The sequence below is a fragment of the Pungitius pungitius genome, chromosome 4 (assembly GCF_949316345.1).
Source record: "Pungitius pungitius chromosome 4, fPunPun2.1, whole genome shotgun sequence".
NCBI lineage: Eukaryota > Metazoa > Chordata > Actinopteri > Perciformes > Gasterosteidae > Pungitius > Pungitius pungitius.
Window position 1 is genome coordinate 13,994,140 of NC_084903.1, and position 26,585 is coordinate 14,020,724.

General features: G+C 40.0%; 1 protein-coding gene across 2 annotated transcripts; it reads left to right on the plus strand.

Moving 5' to 3' along the window:
- Positions 1–26,277, plus strand: prtga (protogenin homolog a (Gallus gallus)). Of its 2 annotated transcripts, none has more exons than XM_037456814.2 (19): positions 1–156; positions 1,336–1,638; positions 8,582–8,726; positions 8,849–8,982; positions 9,277–9,573; positions 9,668–9,827; positions 10,175–10,422; positions 11,951–12,115; positions 12,213–12,518; positions 13,297–13,485; positions 18,508–18,603; positions 18,688–18,874; positions 19,439–19,566; positions 19,689–19,859; positions 21,190–21,369; positions 21,504–21,627; positions 21,731–21,872; positions 22,067–22,180; positions 22,588–26,277. In XM_037456814.2, exons 1-19 carry the CDS (start codon positions 93–95, stop codon positions 23,008–23,010), a joined length of 3,576 nt encoding a protein of 1,191 aa, XP_037312711.2. In that variant the 5' UTR covers positions 1–92; the 3' UTR covers positions 23,011–26,277. The 2 variants fall into 2 exon arrangements, with proteins under 2 accessions (XP_037312711.2, XP_037312712.2); XM_037456815.2 differs by having other exon boundaries at positions 22,109–22,180.
- Positions 26,278–26,585: the final 308 nt, after the last annotated feature.

A 26,585-nucleotide genomic window follows, 5' to 3' on the forward strand; every position in this document is an offset into this window, starting at 1 on the left:
TGGTCCTCCTCAGTAGCAGCCCAGTTCATCCGGAGGAGACGACCACAAAAAAGCAGCTAGCATGCGCACACAATTAACGTAACGTTAGTTAAATGGCGCCCGTCGAAAGGAAATTGTATCAGCGGTTGCTGGTCTTCGCTTTTCTTCATATCTCAGGTAAGGAACGTTTTCAGATTTACGTTAAATAAAAAAAAAACGCCAATTATTAGGGACATCTGTCTTCACTGTCCCCATGAGCGCACGTTTGAATGTAACGTTATCTCCCAAAGCGTTAAACTTTACGGAGTTTATTTAAAGCTTCTCAAGAACGTTTGCGTTTAACGTTAAAGTTAAACCTCGACTGAGCAGCGGTCAGTGAGGAGTAACTTGACAACGTATCTCCACAGTCCGTTAACTTAACGTTAAATTAAACCCTTAACGGGTAAAGTGTTTTTCATTAGTTAGCATTGGCGGCCTAAATCAATTTAACCCGCCCTAATTGTTGAAAGGTTTGCTCACTTAAACCTAATCAAATGTCTAACCTCCCTCAATATGTAACGTAACGTAAGCCGCAGCTACAGCGATCACGTTACCGATGAGGGTTCAAGAATGCCCAAGATAACGTTATATTATTTAAAAGCCACGTGTGCACACATCATATTGATGCTTTTAAGTTTCTATTTTCCTTGTTGTTTTCAAGTATTACAAAGCATTTAATGAAAGTTTGACTCTTCGATCTTCTTACAACGATCATCAATTTAGATCAGCAGTGTGTCATCCAAACAATCGACTGGAACAGAAGCCAAATACCTTTGATCACATCAAATATAGAGCTGGTGTTGGGGATATCGTTCAGGAAAGACTTCACACTGTGGCCATGCTTCCTTTGCTTTGCGAGGCTTTCCTGCTGTTGCTTTTCATTGGAAATACCTGCAGTGTGTAAATGCCACATTAATGAAACATTTCTTAAAGCTCATGCTGCGGGTTAAGTAAAAGGTTTCTGTTTAAAATAAAGTGACTAATCGGATCAACAGTTTCCCCTTCAGCTGCTGACTTTAAGAGCTATAAGCAATTGGATAGAACCGCTACAATGTTATTACAATAGATCTTTAACCTTGTCAAATGCAATATTTAACATTTAACATTACACAGGTGTTTTCATTGGTGTCACACATGTATCCATCCATCTATTAACACTGATCCAAAGGATACTGGGCTTCAGGCTCTAATACATGTACTTATTGACTAACAACTCACTATTTAAGTCACTTTAGGCCAGCAAGTAGACTCCTTTTAGTGCCGGTCCAATGCTGTTAACCACGTTCACGCGCATGTTTTTCTTCTCTCTTTCCACAGGTGTTTTGTGTTTTAGCGAGTTATTCTTCATCAAAGAGCCCCATGATGTCACTGTCATGCGGAAAGAAGCTGTTATTTTGGACTGTCAGGCACACGGAGAGTCACCCATCGACGTCAGATGGCTCAAGAATGGAGTAAAAGTAGTGGAGAACGAACGGGTCTACCATCTCTCCAATGGCTCCCTTTATATTTCCGAGGTGGAGAGCAGAAGAGGAGACAAATCAGACGAGGGGCTTTATCAGTGTCTTGCTCAGAACAAGTACGGAGCAATCCTGAGCCAAAAAGCCCGTCTTACAATCGCAAGTGAGTACGAATTGGAGGTCAGAGGGGAAGACGGTTATGAAAAACTCTTTTACAGGCAAAGTTTAGTCTTGTGTTCTGGCTGTTTGATGCTATTCTTTTGCAACAATCATGAGATGAGATTTAAATCTCTCTGCAGGAATGCTTGGTAGAATTCTGCACTTTGCTTTAATTTGCTGCTCTGTGTTGCATTAGAAGAAGCTTTGGTGGTAGGGAGGGAAGACGGACAAAGTCTTCAAAGAGCCCAAAAAAAGATGATGTTTGAAAGAGGAATATGCCCATTGGTGTGCTAATGAAGGGGCAGTCGATTTGAAAGGTCAGGAGATGTCCAGGAGTCCGGTTCTCCAATGCTAAAGGCAGATGACCCCTATTGACTGGCTGTGGCTTTCATGTTATTGCACCCTGATCACTTGAAGAATTGTCCTTTTGGAACGCTTTCTCCACCACTGCTGTGCGGGCTTCATATTATAAAGGGGGAGAACAGAAGCTTCAGGCAGAGTTGGTCTTTTGGGACCTTTTCTCCCCTCCCACATTACAGGCCATGCATCTCGCTGTGGCACTTTTGCTGAATGTATGTTAAAACTTTAACCCCACCGTAAATATGTTCACTTGCACTAAAACATGCCAATTTAACATTGCTGAATTTTATTTTATGATTTATTTAAGAATTCAGAAAAGGGCTGTTTGGCATGTCTTTCCCTGGGAACATTGTAATCCTTGTTTCCATGTTGATATATAGTAGAAATTCTTTTTTAACTTTGAGATCAACTCCATCTCAATGTGATCCAATTAACTCAACTCCTCTTGGACCAGTAACAATAGGAGCTCATAACTTTACTAGCACTTTTGGAATGATTGTTAATGGACTTTGGTTTCATGGATTGCAGTTGCCTTCAACAGTTCTTTAGGTTTCTCGAGCCAGTTTACATAAATTATTCTGAAGTTAAATACATGTAATTCTCTCTACTGCCTATTCTTAAGTCTGATATTCACTGATACAAGTTCGTATAGTTCATTAATTATTTGAGTGGAATACATGCTTTATAGTTTGAAGTTAACAGGTGATAAAGGCAGCCAGTAAGCTTTAATAGTCAGTTTAAAATGACACTAAGACCTGCTTGAGGGTCTATCTGGAAGCTCATAAAATTTGCACATACCTGAGAAATGCTCAGTTGAAGGACACAGAGGAATCAGTGGGGGTTGTAGCGAGAGGACTCTCACACACACACACACAAATGTGAATTGCTGTTTCCCAGTACCACAGCCTTACTCCAACTGTCTAAATGACCAAACTTTATTGCTGGTCTTTCCATGTCAGTAGGGGCTGGAGGCTTTGCACACAATTGTTTTCAGCCTCACTTCTCTGGTGAAAGGGTGAAAAGCTTTTCACTCTGCCTGCTTTGTCCAGATTGCCCCTCATGCTTGCAAAAGAACAGCGTTTCCTTGGGTTGGCAATTGTTTGTCCTGATATCAGTGGACAGAATTGCTGGATCTGTTCCCCAATGAAAGGCCAATTACATTCCTCGTAAAAGTTAAACATCAGTGATTGATTCTAAGTTTACAATTTGATTAAAAAGTTGAGGTGGAAATCCTCATTGAACAGCATGGCTCTGCTCTACAACCTGTCTGCAATTTGATCGATGTTAACTAAACATGAATTTGATCCAAGTGTGATTGTGTGAAGAGGTCTTTTCACATGTTCAATCATCATCTAATATATACATAATGAAACTAGTGGGGAGCCTCAGTGCTTCATTTTCAGAGCCAATTAAATATCCTTCTTTATCAGAACCACCATTTCCTTTGCAATGCCTTTTGCCATTTAGAGCCCTTTTACATTTATCAAATTGTATCCCCATGATCATGTTCTAAAGCTTTGGACCTGCTAGTTGATTTTTGAGGAATGTCATGGTGATGGACGGCAACCTTAAACATTGGTTTGCTAAAGCACAAAGGTGAAGATGGGATTGGGTCACAATGAAAAGGAATGTGACACATGATCCTCACCATGTGACTTTTGTCAATAGACTTCAGATTCATGGGGATTTCAGGAGAGAGATTGTCTCCTGAGTCTCTTTCTTTTTGGCCTGCTATTCCATGGGAGCATAATGCATGATGCTACTCATCTGTAGGGCTCAGTTGTAGTTGTAGCTTTTGGTGTAACGTAGTCACTTTCCGATGATGAAATTTGCATAGACAATCTGGATCATTTTAGAGATGTTGATAGTTAAAGAAAGTAATGGACAGGTTTTAATGTTAATGATCTGCTGTACCCTGGAATTATTGATGCAGTACAAGCGGCGGACAAATCACCAGTTCTAGGATCTGGCGTCTGGTCATTCATGTAGAAAGTAGCCTGTGGTTTAGGATAAACTTATTAACAGTTCTGCTGTGTTTTTTAAAATATTATATGACACATTCACTCTGATGGAGTTTGTTTTTTTATGATTACTATACAGGTTTTACATAAATAGAACCCTGTTAAAGTGTATTTTGGAGCCGCTAAGTAACTCAGCAAAGTGTTAGATTTTTGTGGTCACAACTTAATTGGCAACTGTCATCCAAAGCAATCTGTTCAAGTGAATCTGTGCATTATAACTGCACCGTAGATTTTAGTTTTTAGTAGTTTTAGTGGGGTTGTTTCTAGGTAGTGAGGTCACTTTCACAGATACACAAGTTAGACATCTTATACCGCTTAAATTTTTCATTTGTATTTAAAGATGGGATCAGAATGTTTTTTCCTTCTCTATTGTACACCAAAGGTAACCATGGTTCCCTGAACGGCAGGCTCAGAGGTCAAAGGTTTCTTTAAGTTGTTGAATAGATGGAGGGCTGTGAGACAGGACTTATATCTTTCCTACAACAATTAGGGATGCTCATTTAGTTTTATCAGTTGCTGTAATGGTCATCAGTGGACCTACTCTCTCACTTATTATATAACACAGCTGTTTATTTTGCTATCTTCCATCAACGTATTTTTCTAATATGCCTTGACAAAGTATAAAGCTGTTTCGAAAAACTTTAAATATACTTGTTTTGCGATACAGACATTAAAGACAATGCGGACAGGGAGTGGAGGTCGAATGATTGCAAAACTTTGTGGCAGAGATAAGGTGTTGGAGGAGGGGATGAATACTCCTTCTAACACCGCTCCCCCACTGCACTCACAGTCCTTTCGGGGGTCATGCTGCTCATGGGAATAGTTCTTTGTTGAGCCAGGCCAGTGGTCACTTGACTGTCCTGCGGTCTGTGTTTAGCAGCGGCACATCTGCCAGCCACCGAGTGATTGATTTGTTTTGTTTTTCAGCTTTGCATTCTTTTACTTCAAGCTTATCTGCTCTGTTTTTTCCAAGAGCCTTTTATTTATGTTCAGTGGGGTCATTGAACATTTTAAAGGACTCATCACTCATTAAAAAGTGGCATTTTTCAGTAGCAGTTGAGGAATGAGCAAATGTACTTAAAAAGTTATTGTTCTTTAAGAGTACATGTAAAACTTTTCATGGGGGTTTCAGTGATTCATGCACCTCCGCATGCTGAAAGCTATCAATTTGGCATTCAACTTGCCGGATCTGAAGAAGATGATCAATTGCACTGTCTCCTCTAAAAGATTGGACCCTGAGGGATTGTTGGGGGGCCTTCTTAGCTATCAACACAGTTGAAATAGGTTAACACCACATAACTGATCACAACCTGCTTCATACACGTTGTTGAAGCTAGATTAAAGTTAACATACTGGCATTTACCGTCGAGGAAAACAAATGACAGTTTGTATTTTGCAGAAAGTAAATTTGCATTTTTGTTTTAGAAGAACATTACTTTTCCTTCGTAGATAACGTAGATAGAGAGCAGAATCTGTTGCATTAAATAAACATACAACAACATAAAATCCATCTTAACACTCAAACGAACAGACATTTAAAAAATGCAGCAGAACTCAAGTCTTAAAGTGCAATAAACCTGATACAGTGTTTTTAGTGCAAATCTTTTTAAATGAGATGTATCATATGCACTGCTCCATAGGGATGTAAGCTCACTTTAGTATTTTCACATATAATAAGCTGTGCCGTGGCTGGTAACCTGACCACAGTAACAAGAGAAGAAGGGGCTGAACTCATTCCTAGTATTTGTAAGGGGACCTTTGTTTAGGACTGACCTGTCCACTGACATTCAGTTGGTTGAGCCTCTGGCAACAGCAGGCAATCTGTTGCAAGCTGAAGTGAAGCAAATATATCATTATTCTTGGGACAATGTTAATATTTGACGCATGTGGAGGGACTCAGATTTATGCATCTTTAGTCACTTTACGTCAAGCAGTTGTTTCCACATGTAACAGTTGTTCCTCGTTATTCATTATAGCATCCATCAAATACCATCAAATGACACATGTCATCCATACATCCATTACAGCCGGTGAACAAACTAGGAGATATCTAGGCAGTTCACAGTGAGCAGTACTGCTGGTTAGAGGTGTTCCTGTGGGGCTCTGAGTTGGGTGCTAACCAGGATTTGTGGAGGTCAAAGGTGAGATGTGAGATCACTGGGAAGTCAAAACTGTTTCTTCATGCTTTTTGGGGAATAGGTTTAGGTATGTTTTGTCCTTTATCCTACTTCTTTTTTCCATTACTTATTTTATATGATTTTTGAATTAAAGGAAAGGATGCACATATACATTACACAAAAGTGAAAAACTTAATTTTCGTCTTGTTAACACAAGGAATAGATAGCTCAAAGCAGATATTTAAGGTAAATCAAAAATGGCTTCACATGTTTGCTTTGATAATTTCATCTGCACATTTGATTCCCTTAGGCAAACATTATCGCTCAAGGCAAAAGGTCAGCCTCCTATTTTCTGCCCTGGCCAATGCTCGACAAACCCTAGTACTTATAGACTTTCCTCTATGTCTTAGTAGTTTATCAATAATCATCCCGCTGTGTGTCAACTCAGCATTATTTGACCAAAAGGCAATGTAGTGAGGCAGAGGATCATTGCAGCTCATCTCTCATGCCCCGCAGTTATATCCCTTCAGCACATAAACAACATTTCTGTAAGAGCCTGCATTACCGCTCAGGGGTGTTTGGATAGAAAGGGGTTTTAAATACCTCTCCCTTGTTTTGTGTTCACATCAAACAACCACCGTGGAGCTAAGAGGGGCTAACTGCTAAAGACTAATTTGATCAAATGTGTCTATGGCAAAACAATCTAATCGTGACAATTGTTGCCCCTTGTCCATTAAAAGAAAAAAGGATGACATCAGCACACACACTCACAGAAATACACCCAGCAGGGTGTGTAAAATGTCTTCAAAATTAGAATATTTTTCATAATTTTATTTCAGAAAGCCAAACTATCACCCAAACTGTCACTGTAAATGGCACGCTTTTTCCCTCCCAGATGTCAGATATCTATGGACGCAGAGCGCTGTCAGTTATGTAAAAGTCATAATTCATTAAATGTTTTTTCGGCAGTAAGAGCTCTCCTGCTGTTCAGCACCACGACACCTGGCAACAGTGCTTGCACACGGCCATCCATCATGGCACTCGTAGACACTAGAGTTTGTTTAGGGCCGTGGGGGGGGGTCGCTCTGTGGACTTTTCTCCAAAGTACAGCTTATTGCAACACATTTAACGGTAGAAAAATATCCCAACTAGGATATCCAATATCAACATTGTTATAAATAATTATGGTTGGCAATGTGTGAGTCATTTGTGTATTTTCTCTTTTCATGGTGTCATGTGGTTTCTATTAAATATTGCTTTTATTCACATAATAAAAACTAGCGTAGACAAAGCATTATGTTTGTGTCATGTTTAGTTGCTCATTTAGTAAATAATGAATCAATATTAAGGCTATCCCTGTCCGTGGCTTCCATGCGAGATCCTTAAAAGATTCTGACAGTTAAACCGATTTAGATATTTGTTTTTTAGTTGCTTTTTTACGGTCTGAATTAGTTACAGATGTGGTTTCAATCTAATGCTGTTTCCTGGTCCTTTCTGTGTCTTCTTTGCTGAGTGCTGATGGCTGACTGCCGCACAATGCTTTGAATGTGTGCACAGAGGTCAAAGGCCACCACAGTGTGTTTGTTCATCCATCACCTGCCAGATGATAGTTTCATCCGAACAGAAGCCTGATGTTTTCCATCTTGAAACGGACCTAGTGAAATAATGAATTATGTCATTTCGTAGAATGGAAAGATATAGTCATTTTTCTGGTCCATTAGAAAAATCATTTAAAGGATATTGATTTATCTATTTATGTTTGCACCATGTGTTGTCTTGATGATAATGAATAACATGTTAGCGTGGTGTGATGCATATTGTTTTATGATAATCAAAGGATTTGCACTCAGTGCAATTGAGTTATTATAAAATGATTGATCACAGGCTTCTGCTACTCTTTGAGCACAGAGGGGGACTTTACTGAAGTGGGTAGCCTTTGTGGCTTTTATGGCTAATACGTATCATGACTGTAGTTATTTACAAAAATGTCCAAAAACGTAAACCTTTAAGATGAACGAAGATGCATACACTCGTTGGCTTTATTCAGCTTAGCTTCAGTAAAACCTTATCCCTACACTATGTAGCTGCTCCACTCCAGCCATCAACTTCAGCAGGTCTGAAGCTTTAGGTAGTAAGAATGGATGGATGTTGATAATACAGAGATAATGGTGATAGAAATTTTATCAATGTTGATTACACTTCTTAAATCTTGTATCATCTTTCCTTGCTCATCAATCTGACCCTGCAGAGTAAGGCTTTCAAATAATTTCATGTCTTGGATTTGAACTTCAGTTTTCCAGTAAAGGAAACTTTCTAGCAGTACACAGAGCTTTTTGTGTCAGAAAGCATAGCTACTACTACTATCCTTACTGGTTTTATGTTAAATGTGCATTCTCAGTATTACACTATTTTATAAAATATGTTTTTGTGTTGCTGTGTTTTCCTGCAGGTATTTCTGCTTTTGCAATCCAGCCAACACCTACAGTGGTGACTGAAGGCTCAGTTGCCAGGTTTTCCTGCAAAATCAGTGCTCACCCTCCTTCCATCATCACTTGGGAGTTCAATCGGGTCACATTACCCCTCACCACTGAAAGGTGTGGACTTTATTTTTATTTTTGGAATTTATGCAGATCTATGACATTCATACATTATTAGTATTTGATCTTTAATTGTTACATATTATATATAACTCCTGTATCCTATTTCTGTCATCCAGAATCACAGTCCTGCCCAGCGGTGTTCTCCAGATCCACAGAGTGCAGCGGGCAGATGCTGGAAATTACCGCTGCATCTCCACCAACATCGCCAGCCGCCGCCGAAGCACAGAGGCTACCCTCACTGTCTCCCCAGGTGTGTCAGCAAAGTACATCCAAATAAATCCAATAGTATAGCTGTAAACTTTCCATCGTAAAGTAGAACATGTGTGAGACATTTTCCTAAACCCACCCTAAATACAATACAAATACAGTGTTCTATTATTGATTCTCTTCAGAAATCATCATGATTTTAAAACTAATAATGCAATATCACAGTGAGGTAATTGCTTTTTCTCAAGCATTTGTGCACTGGTCAACAGTTTGTTGTTATTTTTTCCGTCACACAACACCACATGCACTAAAGCTGCCTTCTCCCCTATCCTTGCAGCTCCCAGGCCTCAGCTTCCCCAAAGGCCACGTATCATTGCTGGGCCACAAAATATTTCGGTGTTGCTGCATCAGAGTGCCATCCTAGAGTGCATAGCTACAGGCAATCCCCAACCCATCATCTCCTGGAGCCGGGCAGACAGCAAGTCTATTGACGTTTACAGTACCAAAGTGTTGGGGAACGGCAACCTCCTCATCACAGACATCAAGCCCCAGCACGGAGGAGTCTATATGTGCAGAGCCACCACTCCTGGCACGCGAAACTATACAGTTGCTTCAGCAAATATCACCATATTAGGTACAGATATGCTCTAGTTTGTATATACATGTTTAGAATTTGTTCTGATAGTTCATAGTTCACAAATATTTTTCTTATTGATGATCTTCTAAAGCACCTCCTTCCTTGGTGGAGTGGCCAGAGAGCCTGACCCGTCCACGTGCCGGTACCGCCCGCTTTGTGTGTCGAGCTGAAGGAGCTCCAACACCTCAAATCACTTGGCTCAAGAACGGAGATAAAGTCCACTCCAATGGTCGAATCAAGATGTACAACAGGTACATTCCTCCTGTGATTTAGAAATCCATAAATCTGTTTCTCGGCCAGTCACATGTATTTGCGTCTGTGTGCACAGAGATAATTTTACTGCACGAAAAAACAGATTGTTTAACTGATTTAAAATTGTTTTAAATAAATAATTCACTACACTCGCTACAATAAAGAGGAAACTGAATCATTTAAAGCAGTGCAAATGGGATTTTATAGTTTCCTATAATTTGCTCCAGTTCCTTATTCTATCATCAGTGCTTATTAGGTTTTTATAGAATGATTAAATCCTGGTAAAGCAGCCTAAGTATGAAGTGATCTGTCTGCACACCCTTCATTATTTGTCTGTGTTTCATAGCAAACTGGTCATCAACCAGATCATACCTGAGGACGATGCCATCTATCAGTGCCAGGCGGAGAATGAGCAAGGATCGGTCCTCTCCATGGCGAGGCTTATTGTGGTGATGTCTGAGGATCGGCCGAGTGCTCCCAGGAATATCCAAGCCGACACCGTGTCGAGTTCTGCCATCCTTCTGGCTTGGGAAAGGCCTCAGTATAACTCGGATAAAGTTATAGCTTACTCAGTGCACTACATGAAAGCTGAAGGTGAGTGGCATTTTAACCAACAACAGATAACAGGGTTTAGATTTTCTTTTTGTTACACAGCTGTGTTTGTGGCCTGTAAAAGGAGAAGAGTATAAAGTTAGTTAACATCATTGCCAACAGGGTTCCTCCATACCGCCCAATCAGGCGGACTTTTGCCAGCAGGTGCACGTGGAGCTCTGGGGAACTCTCATGACCAGCCACATTGCAACGACACAAAACCATTGTCTGTTTAAAGTCTCAGAAAATGGCAGTTCAGGAACTGCCACTTCCTGTCAAGAAGTTATATCGTGGGAGCTGATGTCTGTGTGTTGTTAATGCAAAGTTGGTCAGCAGAGGTCAAGAAAAGAGAAAAGCTACACATGAATAAAAACAACAAGCTTTGTCTTGACACACAAGAAAAGTCCTCTATAGACCCTCTATAGCTCTTCAGGATGCAGGTTCCTTTCCTTTTGGCTGAGAAAATGTAGAATGCACATTTTGTGCCTTATTCACTTAAGGCACAAGGGTTGAAATGTGGCAGCAGGAAAGCCTTTCAGCTTTCCTGGGAACTCTTGCTGTTTACAACAAGAGTCACATTCAAAAATTCTGTATGCTCATTCAAGCACTACACTTAATTATAATGTCACTGACTTCCATTGGGGAGGTGAAATGTACAGAATTCAACCGGAGAGAAAGGAACACCTGCTAGATTTAGTTGGGGATAAGGAGGTCAACATGAAAATACCTCTTTTTGGTTTATTGAATAAGTGCCATTTGTCAGGGATTTTCTGTACTTGATTTAGTGACACAATTTCCTTGGTCCCAGTCACAGAGAATGGCTGTTCACTGACTTTGAGTATTGGACAGTACGCTCTGTACCCAAAGTTACAGAAAAAGAAGCTCAGGTCTAAATGGAGGCGCTAATAAAAGGGGGAACTAATTAGCCGGTGTGATGGAGTGTCCATCAGTGTGTATTCTGTGCTGGCTCTGAAAGGCTGTGAATTGACAGAAAGGCAGACTTTGTACCACTTCTCTGAGAGGCATAGGGCTGCATTCAGACTCCTAAGAAAACCTTTTTGTTTGCTCTTCAAGTATCTTGTTTACCTTTTGAAAAATTAGACCAGGTCTTTTTTTCTCCTTTGTCTTGTTTGGCTAATCGGCCCTAATAAAATATATTTTACACAGTAGGTCATTTGTTTATGTGAACCAGGAGATTAATGTGTAAACAAACAATGCAAGAAGTGCAGGAAGACTAGCTGTGTAATAGATTTTGTAATGACAAGACTATCCATCAACATTTTTCATACTTGGGAAAAATTGTAAGGAGTCTTTTTACAAAAAGATGAATAGATATCTTTTTACTTGGTATTAAAGAACATATTCAGTTATGAAAATGTTAAGAAAAACTTTGTTTTGTATTGAGAATGTTTTTGCTCTTTCGTTCTGCACTGAGGGATATCAATATAACAAGAATAATAGGGATATCCAGAAGTACAAGTTAATTTTTTATCTCAGTTTTGTAAAACTCTTTACAATTTAATTTGTCCAGGATTAAACAATGAGGAATATCAAGTTGTCATCGGAAACGATACCACACGTTACATTATTGATGACCTGGAGCCGGCTCGCAACTACACCTTCTACGTAGTGGCCTACATGCCCATGGGAGCCAGTCGCATGTCGGACAACGTGTTCCAGCACACGCTTGAGGACGGTGAGGCTTATACTTATAGAAGGTCACAAACAACTTAAGCCAAAACGCTTCTTTGGCTCACAGCAATTCTTGACATTCCTCTCTTGTTGGTCCACAGTTCCGCTGCGTGCACCTGAGCTCAGCCTCACCAGTCGCAGTCCCATGGACATCCAAGTTTCTTGGCAGCCCCTTCCAGACAAGCTGAGTCGTGGCCGAGTCTCTGCCTACCGGTTGTCTTATCGCACTAGTACTGAGAGTACGGTTTCACAGATCGAGCTCCCTGGAGACAAGACCCAGCATTTCCTAGAAAACCTGAAGCCTGACACCATCTACCTCTTACGTATTGTTGCTGCCACCAGTGTTGGGTGGGGTGAGCAGTCTGTCTGGACATCTCACCGCACTCCGAAGACATCCAGCGCTCTAGGTACGATTTTCAGAACAGTTCTGTGTTGCCTCAAACATGCAAGCACTACATATTAACATTTAGATAGACGGTTGGTGCAAAACGTTGAATTATCACTGAAATGTTTGTCTTCTGCTTAAACCATGAGAGAATCCGGAGAGAAGTTTGCTCTAATAATCTTGTTAAGGCATCGCGTTTGTTACTCTTTGACCTTTGCTCTGCACTGTCAGTAACATTGGAAGGGTTTCAGTCCTGGGTCATAAAGGGAGCAATTCAGACCTCTGGGTGGGAAAGAGTATTTGGCTTTTTTGAGCCACCTCTCCTGAAGCTTCTAGGTGGGGGAAGGGAGGATTTGTTTTTCTTGCCGATCTCTGTAAAGTCAGACAGGGTTCTTCTTTCGGCAAACATTCTTTCTTTAAATGTATAAATGTATGAAATTGCCACCTGACTGCTAGTGTGTCTGAGGTATACATTTAGTTTGAAACAAAATCAAATGGTAGTTTTACTTTTCAAAGAAATATAGAGGTTAGGAACCTCCTCTGAAGTCAAGAAACAATATGGTGAAGAGATTTCAGGTTCCTAAGAACGTTTCTGTTTCATATAAAGCTTCAGACACAGGCAGAACAATGTCTCTGAAGCAGCACTGTTAATTTTGATTCACATGGGCATTTATCTGGAGTGATTTTGTTTCACAGACCCAAAAAGATTATGTGAACAACATTTTGTGTTATTGTAGGATTGTAAACAATCTTGACATCATTATCTTAATATAAATATTTTTTGACTCTTCTTTTTATAGTTCCTATGGCTCCTGAACTGCGTTTAGAGCCTCTAAACTGCACAGCGATCGTAGCGCGTTGGCAGCTGGCTCCTAGGAACTCAGTCAGTATTCAAGGCTACAGACTCTTCCACCATGAGGAGAGCCAATCAGAGAGGTCCCCGGTTCAACTGCGTTCCTTGGATAATACATACACCTTTGGAGGCCTAGGTGAGTGTTGTTTCAGATCTTTTGAGTTATCTGCTGCCACCTGTTATGCCAGTATTTGCACAACAAAGCACAAAAAGCTTCATATTTACATCGGCCCCCATTATACATTTAATTATCTGATTTTAGAGCACCATGCTGCATATATTTGCACATTGCTTATGAAAAAATACTCATAGTCATTTAACTCTTGATTTGCCTTACTAGCACAATGCATAAAATCTCATTATGCTAGTGATGGGTGATGAATGTAGCTAAAGTACTCATATTGGAGTATGTGAAGCAATGTGTCAACATAGGAGGATTTGAACATGCACCCATATATTTCTCCCTAAGAAATATAAGAACAAAAATGTAATTTAAAATGTTCAAGCTCACAAAACTTTTAACGGATATAGTTTGTATTTGTTAAAAGCAGTAGCAGTTATCTATTGGCAGCTAAGCTCATGAATCATTTAATTGGCTTTTGTGTTGAGCCGTGCAACAGAAAAACACCACATCCCACTTCCATGACCTCCCAACCTCTGTGCAGGATTTCAAAGTGTGCGTCTTTTCAGCAGCTGCTGAAGGGTGTTTTGGACATATCACAGCTCTAGGCTCTAGTTCTTAGGTCAACTTTTCTGGGGCTTTTTTTTTGTTTGTTTGAATGAGGAGAGGGGGCTCAGGCCAATGCAGTGGACAACTGACCATCTGTGGCTGGAGGGGTCAACCAGGTGGTCAGCAGCTGACTTGTAAATCAGGAAGCTCAGTGCTTGTACGGGATCAGAAAGAAAGAAAGATGCAGTGTCACTATAAATTACTTTAGGCATTAACTCTACAGTGCAGGCATTTAGTTAGTTAGCTATTGAGTCCAACGGGTTCAACACAATACAGCTACTATGAAACCAATGGCATCTACTCTTGTTTATATAAAATGACAATGATAAAAAAAAGTCATTTTAAGTAAGCTATAGGTGTCATGCTATAGGTGCTAATTTGTTCTTCTGAAAGAATTGTGAAAAATCTTGTTATGTCTTGAATGTCTTTTTTAATATTATTGTTAAATTGGCAGTATTGATGTGTACAAGCGCTCTTGTTTCTAAAAGTGAACCAAGTGCTCTTTCTTTCTTCATCAGATTGCTTGAAATGTTGAATAAATGTTCTGTGAGGATGAGAAAAAATGCACTCACAGCTAATGATAAATATTGAGCCAATGAAACAAAATGTGTAACAATAAGAAATCCTTTTGTTCCTCTTTAATAAAGGAGCTTTGCGCACAGGGGGGTGTTTTGAATAGAGGGACGCTGGTCTGTGATGGCAGATTTATGATGGGTTTTATAACCTTAACTGCTTGGAGCTGCGTTGCTGGAGGAGCATTGACATCAAAGACTCATTGTGTTTGGCTCTGAGAACCACAAAGATAATTTATTAGCCAAGACGGAAATGCAACCTCTCCCCAACTGATCTGTGGGCCAAACAATGAGCGTGTCTTGTGAGCACACTATCTTGCAGTTCTTAGATTTCTTTCTCATGAATCAGTGCTTCAGCACTGTGCAAAAGCATCCGCCCCCCTGTGTGGCAGCGCATCCTGCATCAGAGAAAATCCTGTTGTGCTGTGGGGAATCTTACTAAATGGCTTTAGGTGTTGTACTAATTATTACTTCCTTCTTCTATACATTGCTTTCTGCTATTAAAATAGCTGCAACATTAAATCATTAAATATGGGACTGACCGCTTGGTCACCGGTCACTGCCAGTCTGCTGAAAAATGTTATTCCTAATTATTCCTACTGGCTTATCTAATGTTTGCTAGTATTAGCCACATAAGATGTTGGCTAGTATTAGCCACATAACACAAATATAAACTGATTTGAATTTGTGTTTTTGTTTGTTTATAGTTTCTGTGACGCAATAGTTGTGCAGATCAAATTAAGAATTTATAGGAACATGCAAGTCTTCCGTTTTGTGTCTGTTGTCCTCCTCAAAACCTCAAACATCAAACCGCTGCTATAAAAGAAAACAAGGTCAGCAAGGTCAGCAATGCCTGTAATCAGTTATTCATGTTAAATCAACCTGGTGGTCACTCGATTATCAAAGCTGTTGATGATTGGGACGGGACAAATTGGTGAAGGACACGTGATTGCTAAAATCAAATCAAGTAACTTTGATAACATTTCTAAACTCCTTAGTTTTCGGTGCACAGGAATCTGGCAAAAGATATACATTTTGGAAACATATTAGTGGGGACGTAGCCAAAGAGTACATTTTGTAAGCTTGAGACCATCAATTGATGTCTGTGGAATTTTCTGAGCAGGTGATTACTTTGCAATAGAATTTGCTTTTACTACAAATGAAATTTCCTATAATGCGACAGAAGACATCCTTTGTTGCCAATAACAATGATTTCTAAACTGCCAGCTGTAGCAAAGTTGGATGGAGCAAATTATGCTCGTTATACAACTGCATAAGGACATGCGTGGAGCTGGCTGTTAAATTATCACTTATGACCAATCCAGATGATTGAAAGTACGTCCTGAGAGACAGGAATGTGTTTGAGAGGCTCCAGTTGGGTATAAATGACACAGTGATGTGACCTTTCCTCGCATGTGTATTCTCCGCTTGGTTCATCAGACAAACATGTAGTCCTAGTCGAGGCTTAAATACCTCTCATACCTGTTGGCACCGGGCAGTGCTGTGTGCACAACTGTAGATTTATCTCAAAGCTGCAGGCCATTTTACATCTCGTCTGCTTTTTTGTTTTAAAGGCAAAAAGTGTGCTTTATTTTGAAAACTACATTGGTACTACATCGTTAAAAGATAATACTTAGTGTATTTTTCAGTATGCCTCTAGGTTGATTTGTGTGGGTGAGGGCAAAAGTGAGAGGGGGGAGGTGAAAGAGAGATGATAGATGCTGGAGTGAGGGTTCATGCAGGAGTTGACATTTATAGCCCCTTTTCAGGCGTGGCTTGCCGCGGCCTGGGGGGCCTTTCGCAGCGCAGGATGAAAAGCTCTGAGGCCAACAAGATCTGCATTTTGGCTGTTAAAAAAAAGGGTGACCACAAATGGCTAAAATATGTAATTTAATACAAACAGCTTAAATTCTAAAAGTAGGTCCATGTGAGAGATCTATCAGAACGCATCACTGATTGTAATTACAGAATGTGAAGTTATGCAGCCACATCTTATGTTATGTTTTGTAACTCTAGTTCTACATTCACTGCAATATCAGTTCCAGATAAAACAAAGTAGAATAATTAAATATAAATTAGCACATATTTCCATAGTGGATTCATATTGAACTCTTCCTGATATTTTTATTTTCTGATCTGGACACTGTGTCATCACCTTTAAGTGGCATTTTATTTTGACTCTTGGTATTTCTCTGTTTTATCACTCACTTCCTCTGCTTGACCCTCCCCCGCTCAGAGTGAAGCCGACCACCCCTCCTTTTGCAGGATTTAGCTTGCCCAGGTTCCATGTCAAAGGTCGTGGCCCAGATGTCACAGCCTCCCCCCTCGCAGAGCCACTCTCTTGCATAATTACGACAGGCCCATTGTATTGTGGGGATGGCTGGAGGTACAAACTATGTCCCTGCTCCTCTTTAGAGGTTGACACTTAGGAAAAACAAACTGGGAAGAAAACTTTAGATAACCAAGGTAGACCTTCTACAAAAGTGCAGGCATTCTGGTTTTATTTATCTTTCGCAAAAAAAAGGAAATACCTCAGAATAATTTATTTCCCTTGAGATTAATCTTGTTATGCTCCACAACAATTTTCCCTGTTCAAACAATTCTTATAGCATTTCATGATACCATTTATATTGAAATATAGTTGTTATTTGTTTATTTCTGCTATATGCTTATTTCTTAATTGTCATTGCATTGTCATTTTTGGAAAGGAGAATTTCTGAGCAGATAAATTAAGGCTCATCTCATATTCCAAAACCGTGACTGCAGACTCTTGCAGGGTTTAATCTCTGCCTGACCTGCTGGCCCTGGTCTGGCTCCAGTGAAACTCCTAAGGGCTGTATGGGGGTGCAAGAAGCTAGACTCCACCCCTTCTAAACTTCTTTAAGCTCTTCATGCACACACATTCATCTCCTGTGGTCCACCACTGATCAAGAGACCCTAAATGTCTTATACACCAGGAGAAGTATGTGTTCAAGTAAACAGTTCAAAGTTCCAATTAACAACAATTTCAAAAGCACGCTATCGAGAATGGAAAGTGATCCTACGTTTATATTTTAGATGATGAACAACTTTGAATGTAATTCATCAATATATGCATTTAAATGTATTGCAAAAGTGACCAAGCATTTAATAAATGTTAAATGAAAAAGGTTGAACATGTGTAGGAACGGAAAAATACAACCCAGAATTTCTCAGTTTTATGCAACATTCAAAGACCCTAATTGTTATTCCTTTAGGCGTAAAGGGGGCATTTGGTCAGATGGCTTTTGTTCAGCGCAGAGTCTTCAGGGTCACTGAGGCCTGCAACTGCTGTTGATCGTCAGCAATGTCTTTCCCAGCCGATTTTGGCCCGTCGATTTGACCCCCAAATTCTGAACCTGAATAGGAGTGGCCGCTGACCAATGACCAGCAGGCGTGACCAGGGCTGTAGAAAGGGCCTTCGTATGATCTGAAAAGACTCAAGGTGACAGTGTGATGGATAATAGAGCTTCTCTGTTCTGCTGCCCTGGGTGCTGCAGAAACTGACCAAAGGACTTAAGGCACTGAGCATCTGTCGCACAGCCTCACCTCTGGTTCCCACCACACCATCAACCAAAAAAACCTCACTGACCCCACACCCACACAACCCCAGTCTCTTTCATGTATCACTCCTGCTTCCTGTTTGCTGGAGGAATCACGTTGTCATCTGTCTTGGGGTTGTGGCCCAGGGTGAATGGTTGAGTGTCAGAATCTATGGATCCCGACTGATGTCCAAATCAGAGACTGATAGATGACTGATGTATTTTGCAGTGTTTCACATTTCTATGATGTAATTTATTTTCACACATTGGTTGGTCTCTCTTCTTTCTTAATGTAGACCCACGGAAGAAGTACCACGTTAAAATTCTGGCTTATAATTTTGTGGGAGACGGCTACCAGGCTGACCAGACTATCAGCACTCCTGGCTGTGTCTGTAAGTCCCACAATATACTTGAAGATACTTTTAAGTGTCTTGTATTTGAACATTAAATAACATTACTTTTAATGTATCCCTCAGCTGTCAGAGACCGCCTCGTGCCGCCTCCACCTCCTCCACATAACGTGTACACCAAGACTAACAGTTCGACCTCCGTGTTTCTGAACTGGGGTCGACCAGCCTTCACCTCCAGCCATGCGGTCAACTACACTGTCCGCTGCAACCCCGTAGGCCTGCAGAACGCCTCCCTGGTGCTCTACCTGCAGACGTAAGACGTTCTTCATAATGCAACTTTTACGTTTCTGCAGTTGTAATCCATGTGTTAAAACTATTAAATTGATTAAAGCTTTTTTAATACATAAAATAATACCATCTGAATCTGAATCATAACATCAAAACCCGTTTCTTTACAACAATATACACTTAGCAACAAACTGACTTCTCTGACACTTGTTGGGGAAAGTTTACTGGTAACCAGCAGCTTTCAGTTGTTTCTTTTCCAACAATTGCGAGAGCAGCTCCCTATCACCATCTGCTGGGCAATACCTTTTATAAAGGGTCAGTTTCACCCAATCTAACTTCATCACACAAAAGGTTTAATGGCTTAATTTAATTGTTACATAATGAAAGACATGTGGTTTGGAATGTATTTTTTTTCTTCTGTTGACATTGATTGCATTCTTTTTGTGTAATCTGCTCAACTAATATCTCAAAAACTGAGCGGATCACATTGAACTGATTTGGATTATGGATCCTCATCTAGCAGAAAGGAAATGTAGTATGTTTTGAATAAACCAGCCCTTATAAAGCCACTCATGTCTCTGTCCTACAGGAGTGAGCAGAACCTCCTGGTGAGAGATCTGGAGCCAAACACCAAGTATGAATTTGCCATTCGCCTTCACATTGACCAGCTGTCTAGCCCCTGGAGCCCAGTGGTCTATCAGAGCACTTTCCCTAATGGTGAGCGCATAATTATTAAACCATTAAATCTTACTAATTATATGTATGTGTACTGGGAGTTTGTGATTGCTGCTGCAATGTAATTTTGTTTGACCATGTTCTTTTAATCTGCATTCACACAGCTCCCACTCTGCCCCCCTCCAATGTGAAAGTGACTCTGATTGAAAAGGATACAGCGCTGGTTTCATGGAAACCTCCTGATGAACCCAACGTAGCTGTGACACATTACACCATTCTGTATGCCTCCAGAAATGCCTGGATAGCTGGGGAATGGCAAGTACTGCAAAGAGAAGGTAAGGAGTGTGTAGAGAACGAGATTATACGGGTATGGAGGCGAAACCACAAAAGATCCTCCTGTCCCACACCAAGGGTGCTTTGGAAATCATTAACTCATTTAATCCTCCTCCTTGTTTCTGTCTTAGTTGTGATGCCTGAATGGTGCCAAGTTTGAAGTTTATCTCACTGCTTTGGTCTAACTAAAAAAAATTTGGAGGTTTAAAGAATTTCAACAAAGACTGATTTACTTTCTTATTATCTTTTTAACTTTCCACTTATATCTACAAAAAGAGACCATATCCGCACCAGTGATGCAGTTCATGCCAGTACAGCACTGGTCAATGCATTCATTCTTTGGATTTGATTAAGTATTAAATCAACAATCTACAGATAAATGCATTGATTTAAATAGGGCTCTTAAAATAATAATTTGATTTAATATTGGTTTTGTTGTGTATTCTACAGCAGGTCTAAATGTGCTTTTTAAAACAGGATTCAGAATCTTTTGAAGCTTTTAAAAGACAAATATGTTTTTGCTTTTGAATTTATACTTCATTAGATTGTAATTATAATTTGCGTAATGGGTGGGAATTGTGTCAGACATGAAGTGACTCTTTAAAGGACAGATTCACAGAGATATAAACTGCAGGTGAGATTCATCTGTTTATAGAAAATTTATTGTTTTACATGATTGAGGGCAGAAACAGAAAAGAAACCGTTCTCATCCGTTACAGACATTGTAAAGCTGTCACTCTATCTGGTTTCTCAGGCAACAGGTGTTTTTTAGGTCAAATGACCCCAGGAAACAAAAAAAGACACACTATTCCCCCCCTGGTGAAGGAGTCAAAAGTGAAGCCGTTCACAAAGCCCCTCCAACTCAGCCCAACCCCCATCCCCTCAAATTGAACTCTTTGGTCGCTGATGGGACCCTAGCGATGTGTCGACTGGGTGATACTGAAAATAAGGGAATGTGTTTCTCCCTGATCCTCGGACCTCCTGCTCTTCTCTCACATAGCACCTCTCCGCTATAATGACTCTTTTATGTTGGTCTTTCAGTGCTCTTTCAAGGTCAGATGACTGAAAAAGTCAAAGAATTACAGTAGCATATTGGGGTTACAACAACTACGTCACTTTCTGTGATATGTGAGTTTTACGTACTGAGGTATAACGGTAATTAATGATCTAGAAGTGCTGGGGGTTCCTTTAAATATTAAAAACCAAATTGTAGTTTGTGATCAGAAACTCCAGTAAATAGGGTTCAATAGACAAAATCCCCCTTTTCTAGCATTCATTTCGCAATGTGCATTTAATGTCCAGTCAAACACCAGAGTTGAATCTCACCTACAGGAACCATCACCATGTCACTGCTGGAGAAGCTGAAGCCTGGCCAGATTTACTTTGTGAAAGTGTCTGCATCCAACCACATGGGCGATGGGCCATTTTCTCATACGATGGAGCTAACCGTCCAAGCAGACTTCTCCTCTGGTCATGATCCCCGGCTCTCTCATGGCTTCACCCACTCCACAGGTCAGTAACATCAACAGAATCATGACAGAATCCCTTCAGGAGGGTTTTCTTTTTATATGCATTGGAATTGATTAAACCTTTTCCAACTGGGTCTATGGCAAATGATTGATACAATGTTTGTTGATCCTTCTCAGGCTTTTCTGATGGCTTCTACCACCTGGACCAGAAGTCAATGACAGGGATCACTGTTGGAGTCTGCATTGCTCTCATCTGCATCATCATCTGTGCTTTCATCATCGTCTGCAGAGGGAAAAATAGGTACTTATTATGTCTGAATGCTTAGAAGCAGCAGCTGGTACATAACGTTTCTTAAAGCAAGAACAATAGGTCCTGTTGTGACGTCTTGTTTGTTTCCTTGCAGGAAATTTTCAGCAGCTAAAACATATGGAGAAGGAGTGAACACATCTGCCTCAGTTATAGGGCATCTGGGCTCTGAGGGACAACCTGAACAGGCTGACGTGTACTTTCCGGTGATGAGCCAAAATCACTTTATTGATGCCAAGGTACTTGACACTTAACACCACCTAACATGCTCGCCAAAATCTGGAAATAATTTTGGAATTTTGTTTTTGGTCCAGGAAAATTGTGCAAATAATTTTTTTTCAATATATATTTATTTTAAAAACAGAGCCATGTTTATGGATCAAATGTTATCATACTTAAAATAAAATATATAATCATGTATTTTCACTTGTAGGGTGGTACAAATCTCGTTATAAATTCTTTCGGCCCCATTCAGTCCAGCAATGAGAAGAAAGAGACGTGGTTTTCCTTCAGCAGTAATGGGAAAAAGGACAGAAAATCAGTTCAGGTAAGATGCATTAAGATAAGTGATGAGTTCTGGTTCCTCAGCAACTTGTAAATTAATTGCAAAGATAAAACCTCAGTTAATTTCGTAACAGAGTTTGTTGATTACAAGGGACTCTCTTTTTCTTAATGGAGCCTCAGGCTGCATAAAAACATGACTATTTAGAATGAGTAGCCTCTTAAGCCGACCAATTGTGTTGGCAGTATTCGGCCTGAATTGGGCTAAGTAGTACTTAGTAGTCTGAGGCAAAGAAGGCCTTCTAGTTGCAATACAGACTGGAAAATTGCATGAGAACGTCTCCTGAGGCTCCTTTTTCTAATTTGGATGACAGTTTCTGAAGTATAAGATCATTTCCAACATATATTTGTGATTTCAAGACTAACTGAAGCCACGTGTTCTCTGTGCTGTAGAATATGACACACATCTCCGCCTCCTACCAGCCTGGGACCCCGGTGTTGACCTTAGAAGATGAGCTTTCATTGTCTCCAGACCAGCCCACCACCCTGCAGGCCCTGCTCTGGCGTCCCGGTGACTCTGAGGGCTCCTCCAACAGCGAGGAAAGCCACGCAACCGGTGATTCAGGTCGTTACTCTCACGATGAGACAGAGATGACAAACCTCTCATCCGGAACCGGCAGCCGGCCTCCGTCTCTTACCGCAGAGGACGGCGAAGGCTCCGACTGCAGCGCCGCACCCAAAGAGTCAGACCAGCTGACGGAGGAAAGTCGCGGTGACCTGAAGCTAACGGTGTCTGTCGAGAGTGGCTGCTGTCATCATGAAGCAAAGAGCGAGTCTCAACTTTCTTTCCAAGTCTGTGTGCCTGAGTGTGTGTGAGACTGTTTGCGCCTGTGTGTGTCTGTGTGTGTGTGTGTGTGTGTGTGTGTGTGTGTGTGTGTGTGTGTGTGTGTGTGTGTGTGTGTGTGTGTGTGTGTGTGTGTGTGTGTGAGTAACTGTTACGGCACTGGTACACTTGCAAAAAGTTCAACTGCATTCAGCTAGAAACAGAAGAGCTGAAACTAGTGAAACTTACAGTAAACTTCCTGCAGTTATTTGTAATGTAAATGTACCACAGGCCTGAATGTGAGTAGGATTTTTCAGCCTTTTTATCTTGGTCCAACATGCAATGAAGAGAAAACCGACAAAGGCCTTTTACAATTTGGCAGGGAGGGGTACATTTCTTTTACTTATTTCTTTTTCATTCAACAAATGTCTATATTTTTATTTCATTTTATTTTATGTTTTCTTATATGTTTTTGAAGAAGAAAAAATCTCACCCACCATGAATGTTTGAAAAGAATGTGACAAAAAGTTACATTTCTGACATTATTTAAGAGTTTATCACTGGAGTGAAAGGGAAGTGTCCTTTTCACTGATTATCTACCTCAGTTTACCTACGGCTAAACTTACACTGTATATTTAATAACTACTTATACCTACGTCTTTTGTGATGAACTTCCTTAGTCTCATTACATTTTATACTTCCTGATGACTTTTTTTTCCAATTGTCATCCAATTCAGTTCTTTTTACTTTCGTTGTCCTGTTTTTATGGATGGTAAGGGCGCTGCAGCTTTCTCCTTTCGCTCCACCTCTTGTGTGGACTGAAGGCTGGGAAACATACAGTTTGTTATTTATCCCCTCAGGTGTTGCTGAGGTACTGAGCCAGTATTAAGTGTTTTGTTTTTTTAAATCATTTTGCCCATTATTGATTAATGGTGTGAAAAGATAATGAATGTGTGCTTTTGTATGTCGGCGTGCAGCTGCCCTCGCTATTCCTGTTTTATACTACCTCGATTAAGAATTTATTTTCTTATCTTATTATTTTACTGAGCTTAGGGAATAAGTTTAGTACATTTGAAAAGTCATGTAGTGTTACATGCTTAACTGACAGGGTATCTTCTCAGTACTGAACTGTTGTAGAATGTAATTGCCTATGAGAATGAATGTTTCTGGAGTTGTGCTGCCTTCCCCAAAGATGAAAACCCCTCGTGGTTTCTCCTCAGGTACTTTAACGTCTGTTTTTCTCGACAGACTTTCGTTTATTGACCTCTTCCTTTTTATTCGAGTAAAAATTCACACCAGAAGTGCTTGCAGAGGCGTGTCGGTAAAGAAAAGCTTTATAATTGGCCTTAATGTGGAAAAGCATCCATCAGAATTGGAAACCAAAGCCTAATCTTTCTGAGGGAAAAGCTTCATGTGAGGATGCAAACCGTGAAGAATGATTGTAGTAACTGAAATGGAAGTGCTCAATCAAAGAGGAACGTGAAGAATTGAATGAACACCATAAAACTATATTTTTGTTAGAAGATAATGTAGTACTGAGTACACTTTGTGGTTACCTTTTGTTCCAAGTAGTTGTCCTGTTTAGTTGGAGAGTAGATAAAGAGTAGCACTTGTTTGCCAAGTAGTTTTGTATTATCTACCAATGTGCAGCGGTGACTGTGATGCTATTAACCAAAGAGTTGTTTGCTACCTGACTTTATTTTATTCTCCGGCAGAAGGTTACTGAGGAATGAGAAATAATCAAAACGCCTTAGACCAAAGATGAATCGTGGCCTTTGAGATTGGTTGAGCTCCTCAAACGAAGCCTTGCACGTCAGTGGCCTTGCACGTCAGTGGCCTTGCACGTCAGTGGCCTTGGCCCGCGACAAGGAGGAAGAAGAGAGTTGCGGGTTAAAACTCTGAGGAAGTGCCAGCAGGAGGGACCGGCACTTCATGATAATGGAGTTCCAGTTCATAATCGATGTTATGCACACAAATCAAATGATTCTGTCGCAGAGTGCCTCAAAAACTGTTGCAAACAGATGTCTGTAAATTGTAGGTGAAAATGATTAAATACAGTATATTATATTGAGTAGTGTCTGTGTTGCAACAGTGCAGTCGTGTGAAAATGGCCACCCACTGATTTTCCCCTGAGGTTCAAGTAATTTACACAATTTAAAAGTTTTTATTTGGTAGATTTCCTCACATGGTAGATACTTAAAATACATTTTAAACAAGGAAAAGTTCTTTGAAAAAACTCTTTGAGTTAACTGAGGCAGTATCATACAGATTGTAAAAAAATCAGTGGGCCCTCAAAAGTTTTCACATTTCTGTATTTTTAATCAGAGGATTCTGCGCAGGATTCAATCATGGACATTTTCGGGATGAAAAGTTACACAATCAGCTTAACTTTTTTTGAAAAGCAAACACGGTAAACCGACGATTTAAAGGTCACCGTTGTGTATTGGTATACTGACAGACATCTGTTGAAAAGAATCCTATCTTTGTGTAAAGTTTTGTCATTGTCAGTGTCCTCATACTCATTTATTGCTGTATAATATGATGTACTTCAAGAAAGCAGGAGGAGAGCTGTTTCTTAATCATTTATTTTGATTAATTCAAGTTTTTTTTATCAGTTGAGTCATGATTTTCTTTGCAAAGTAAAACAAGGCTATACATTTCCATTTGGACCAGATCCATAATTTATTCCTATAACCTGTATACTTTCAAAGCTTTAATCAATTCTGAATTAAAAAAAGCCTTGTGCTTATTTTCTGAACCCAAAATGTTAAGAAGTGATGTTTTAAAGTTTAGATTAGATGCTGACCTTTAATCGCCAACACACTGCCAGAGTCATACATGTTCTGGATTGGGCCTTTTTCTTGTTCATACATAATTCTTAAGTGCTACCTCTGGTTTATAGCTTAAAGGTGCAGATGACATTTACTTTAATAATGAATAGTTATATAATAGAAGTCAAGATCCTCCTGCAAATATCCCGAGATGTCGGTCTGTTGTTTTTCTTTCCATCAATATCTTATGTTGGTATGATGTTTCTGTCCAAACCTGTTTGTTTTCAAAATTGAAAGGGATGAGACACAGTCCTATTTTGTTATAATAGGCTATGATATGAGGTGGAGCACTGCGGGTCATTTTTAGTCAGACTCAGGGGAACCCACAGCTGCTCCTCCTCAGAGAAAAGGCAGGTTTTAAGTCTTAAAAATTGAATGTACCTTATTGTAATAATTCTGTTTTTTGATATGTTCTCTTAATGTTTTGTAATATTTTGTCTTTGTCAGCAAAGTCAAATGTAAGTTGTTTCTTTGCCCAAACATGGTTTAGTTAGGATCATTTTGACGTTGTTTAATCATGAAAAAGTCTGATTCTGAATTTAAATAAAACATTTAAAAAATGCAACATGTTTTTACTGAATATACGGTAATTATTTTCACAATCCAAGTTGTTGCTACAACTTTTACATTCCAAACAGGAAAGTTATATAAACATACACAAACGTTCATTAACGTAGGTAATATAATAAAATCCTTGCAGTCGGGCAACATAACTTTGTATCGGTCAACGAAACGAAATGTTGGTGATTAGAGGTCTGCGCTGTGTAGTGTGTCCGAAGATATATCTATCAGTGTGT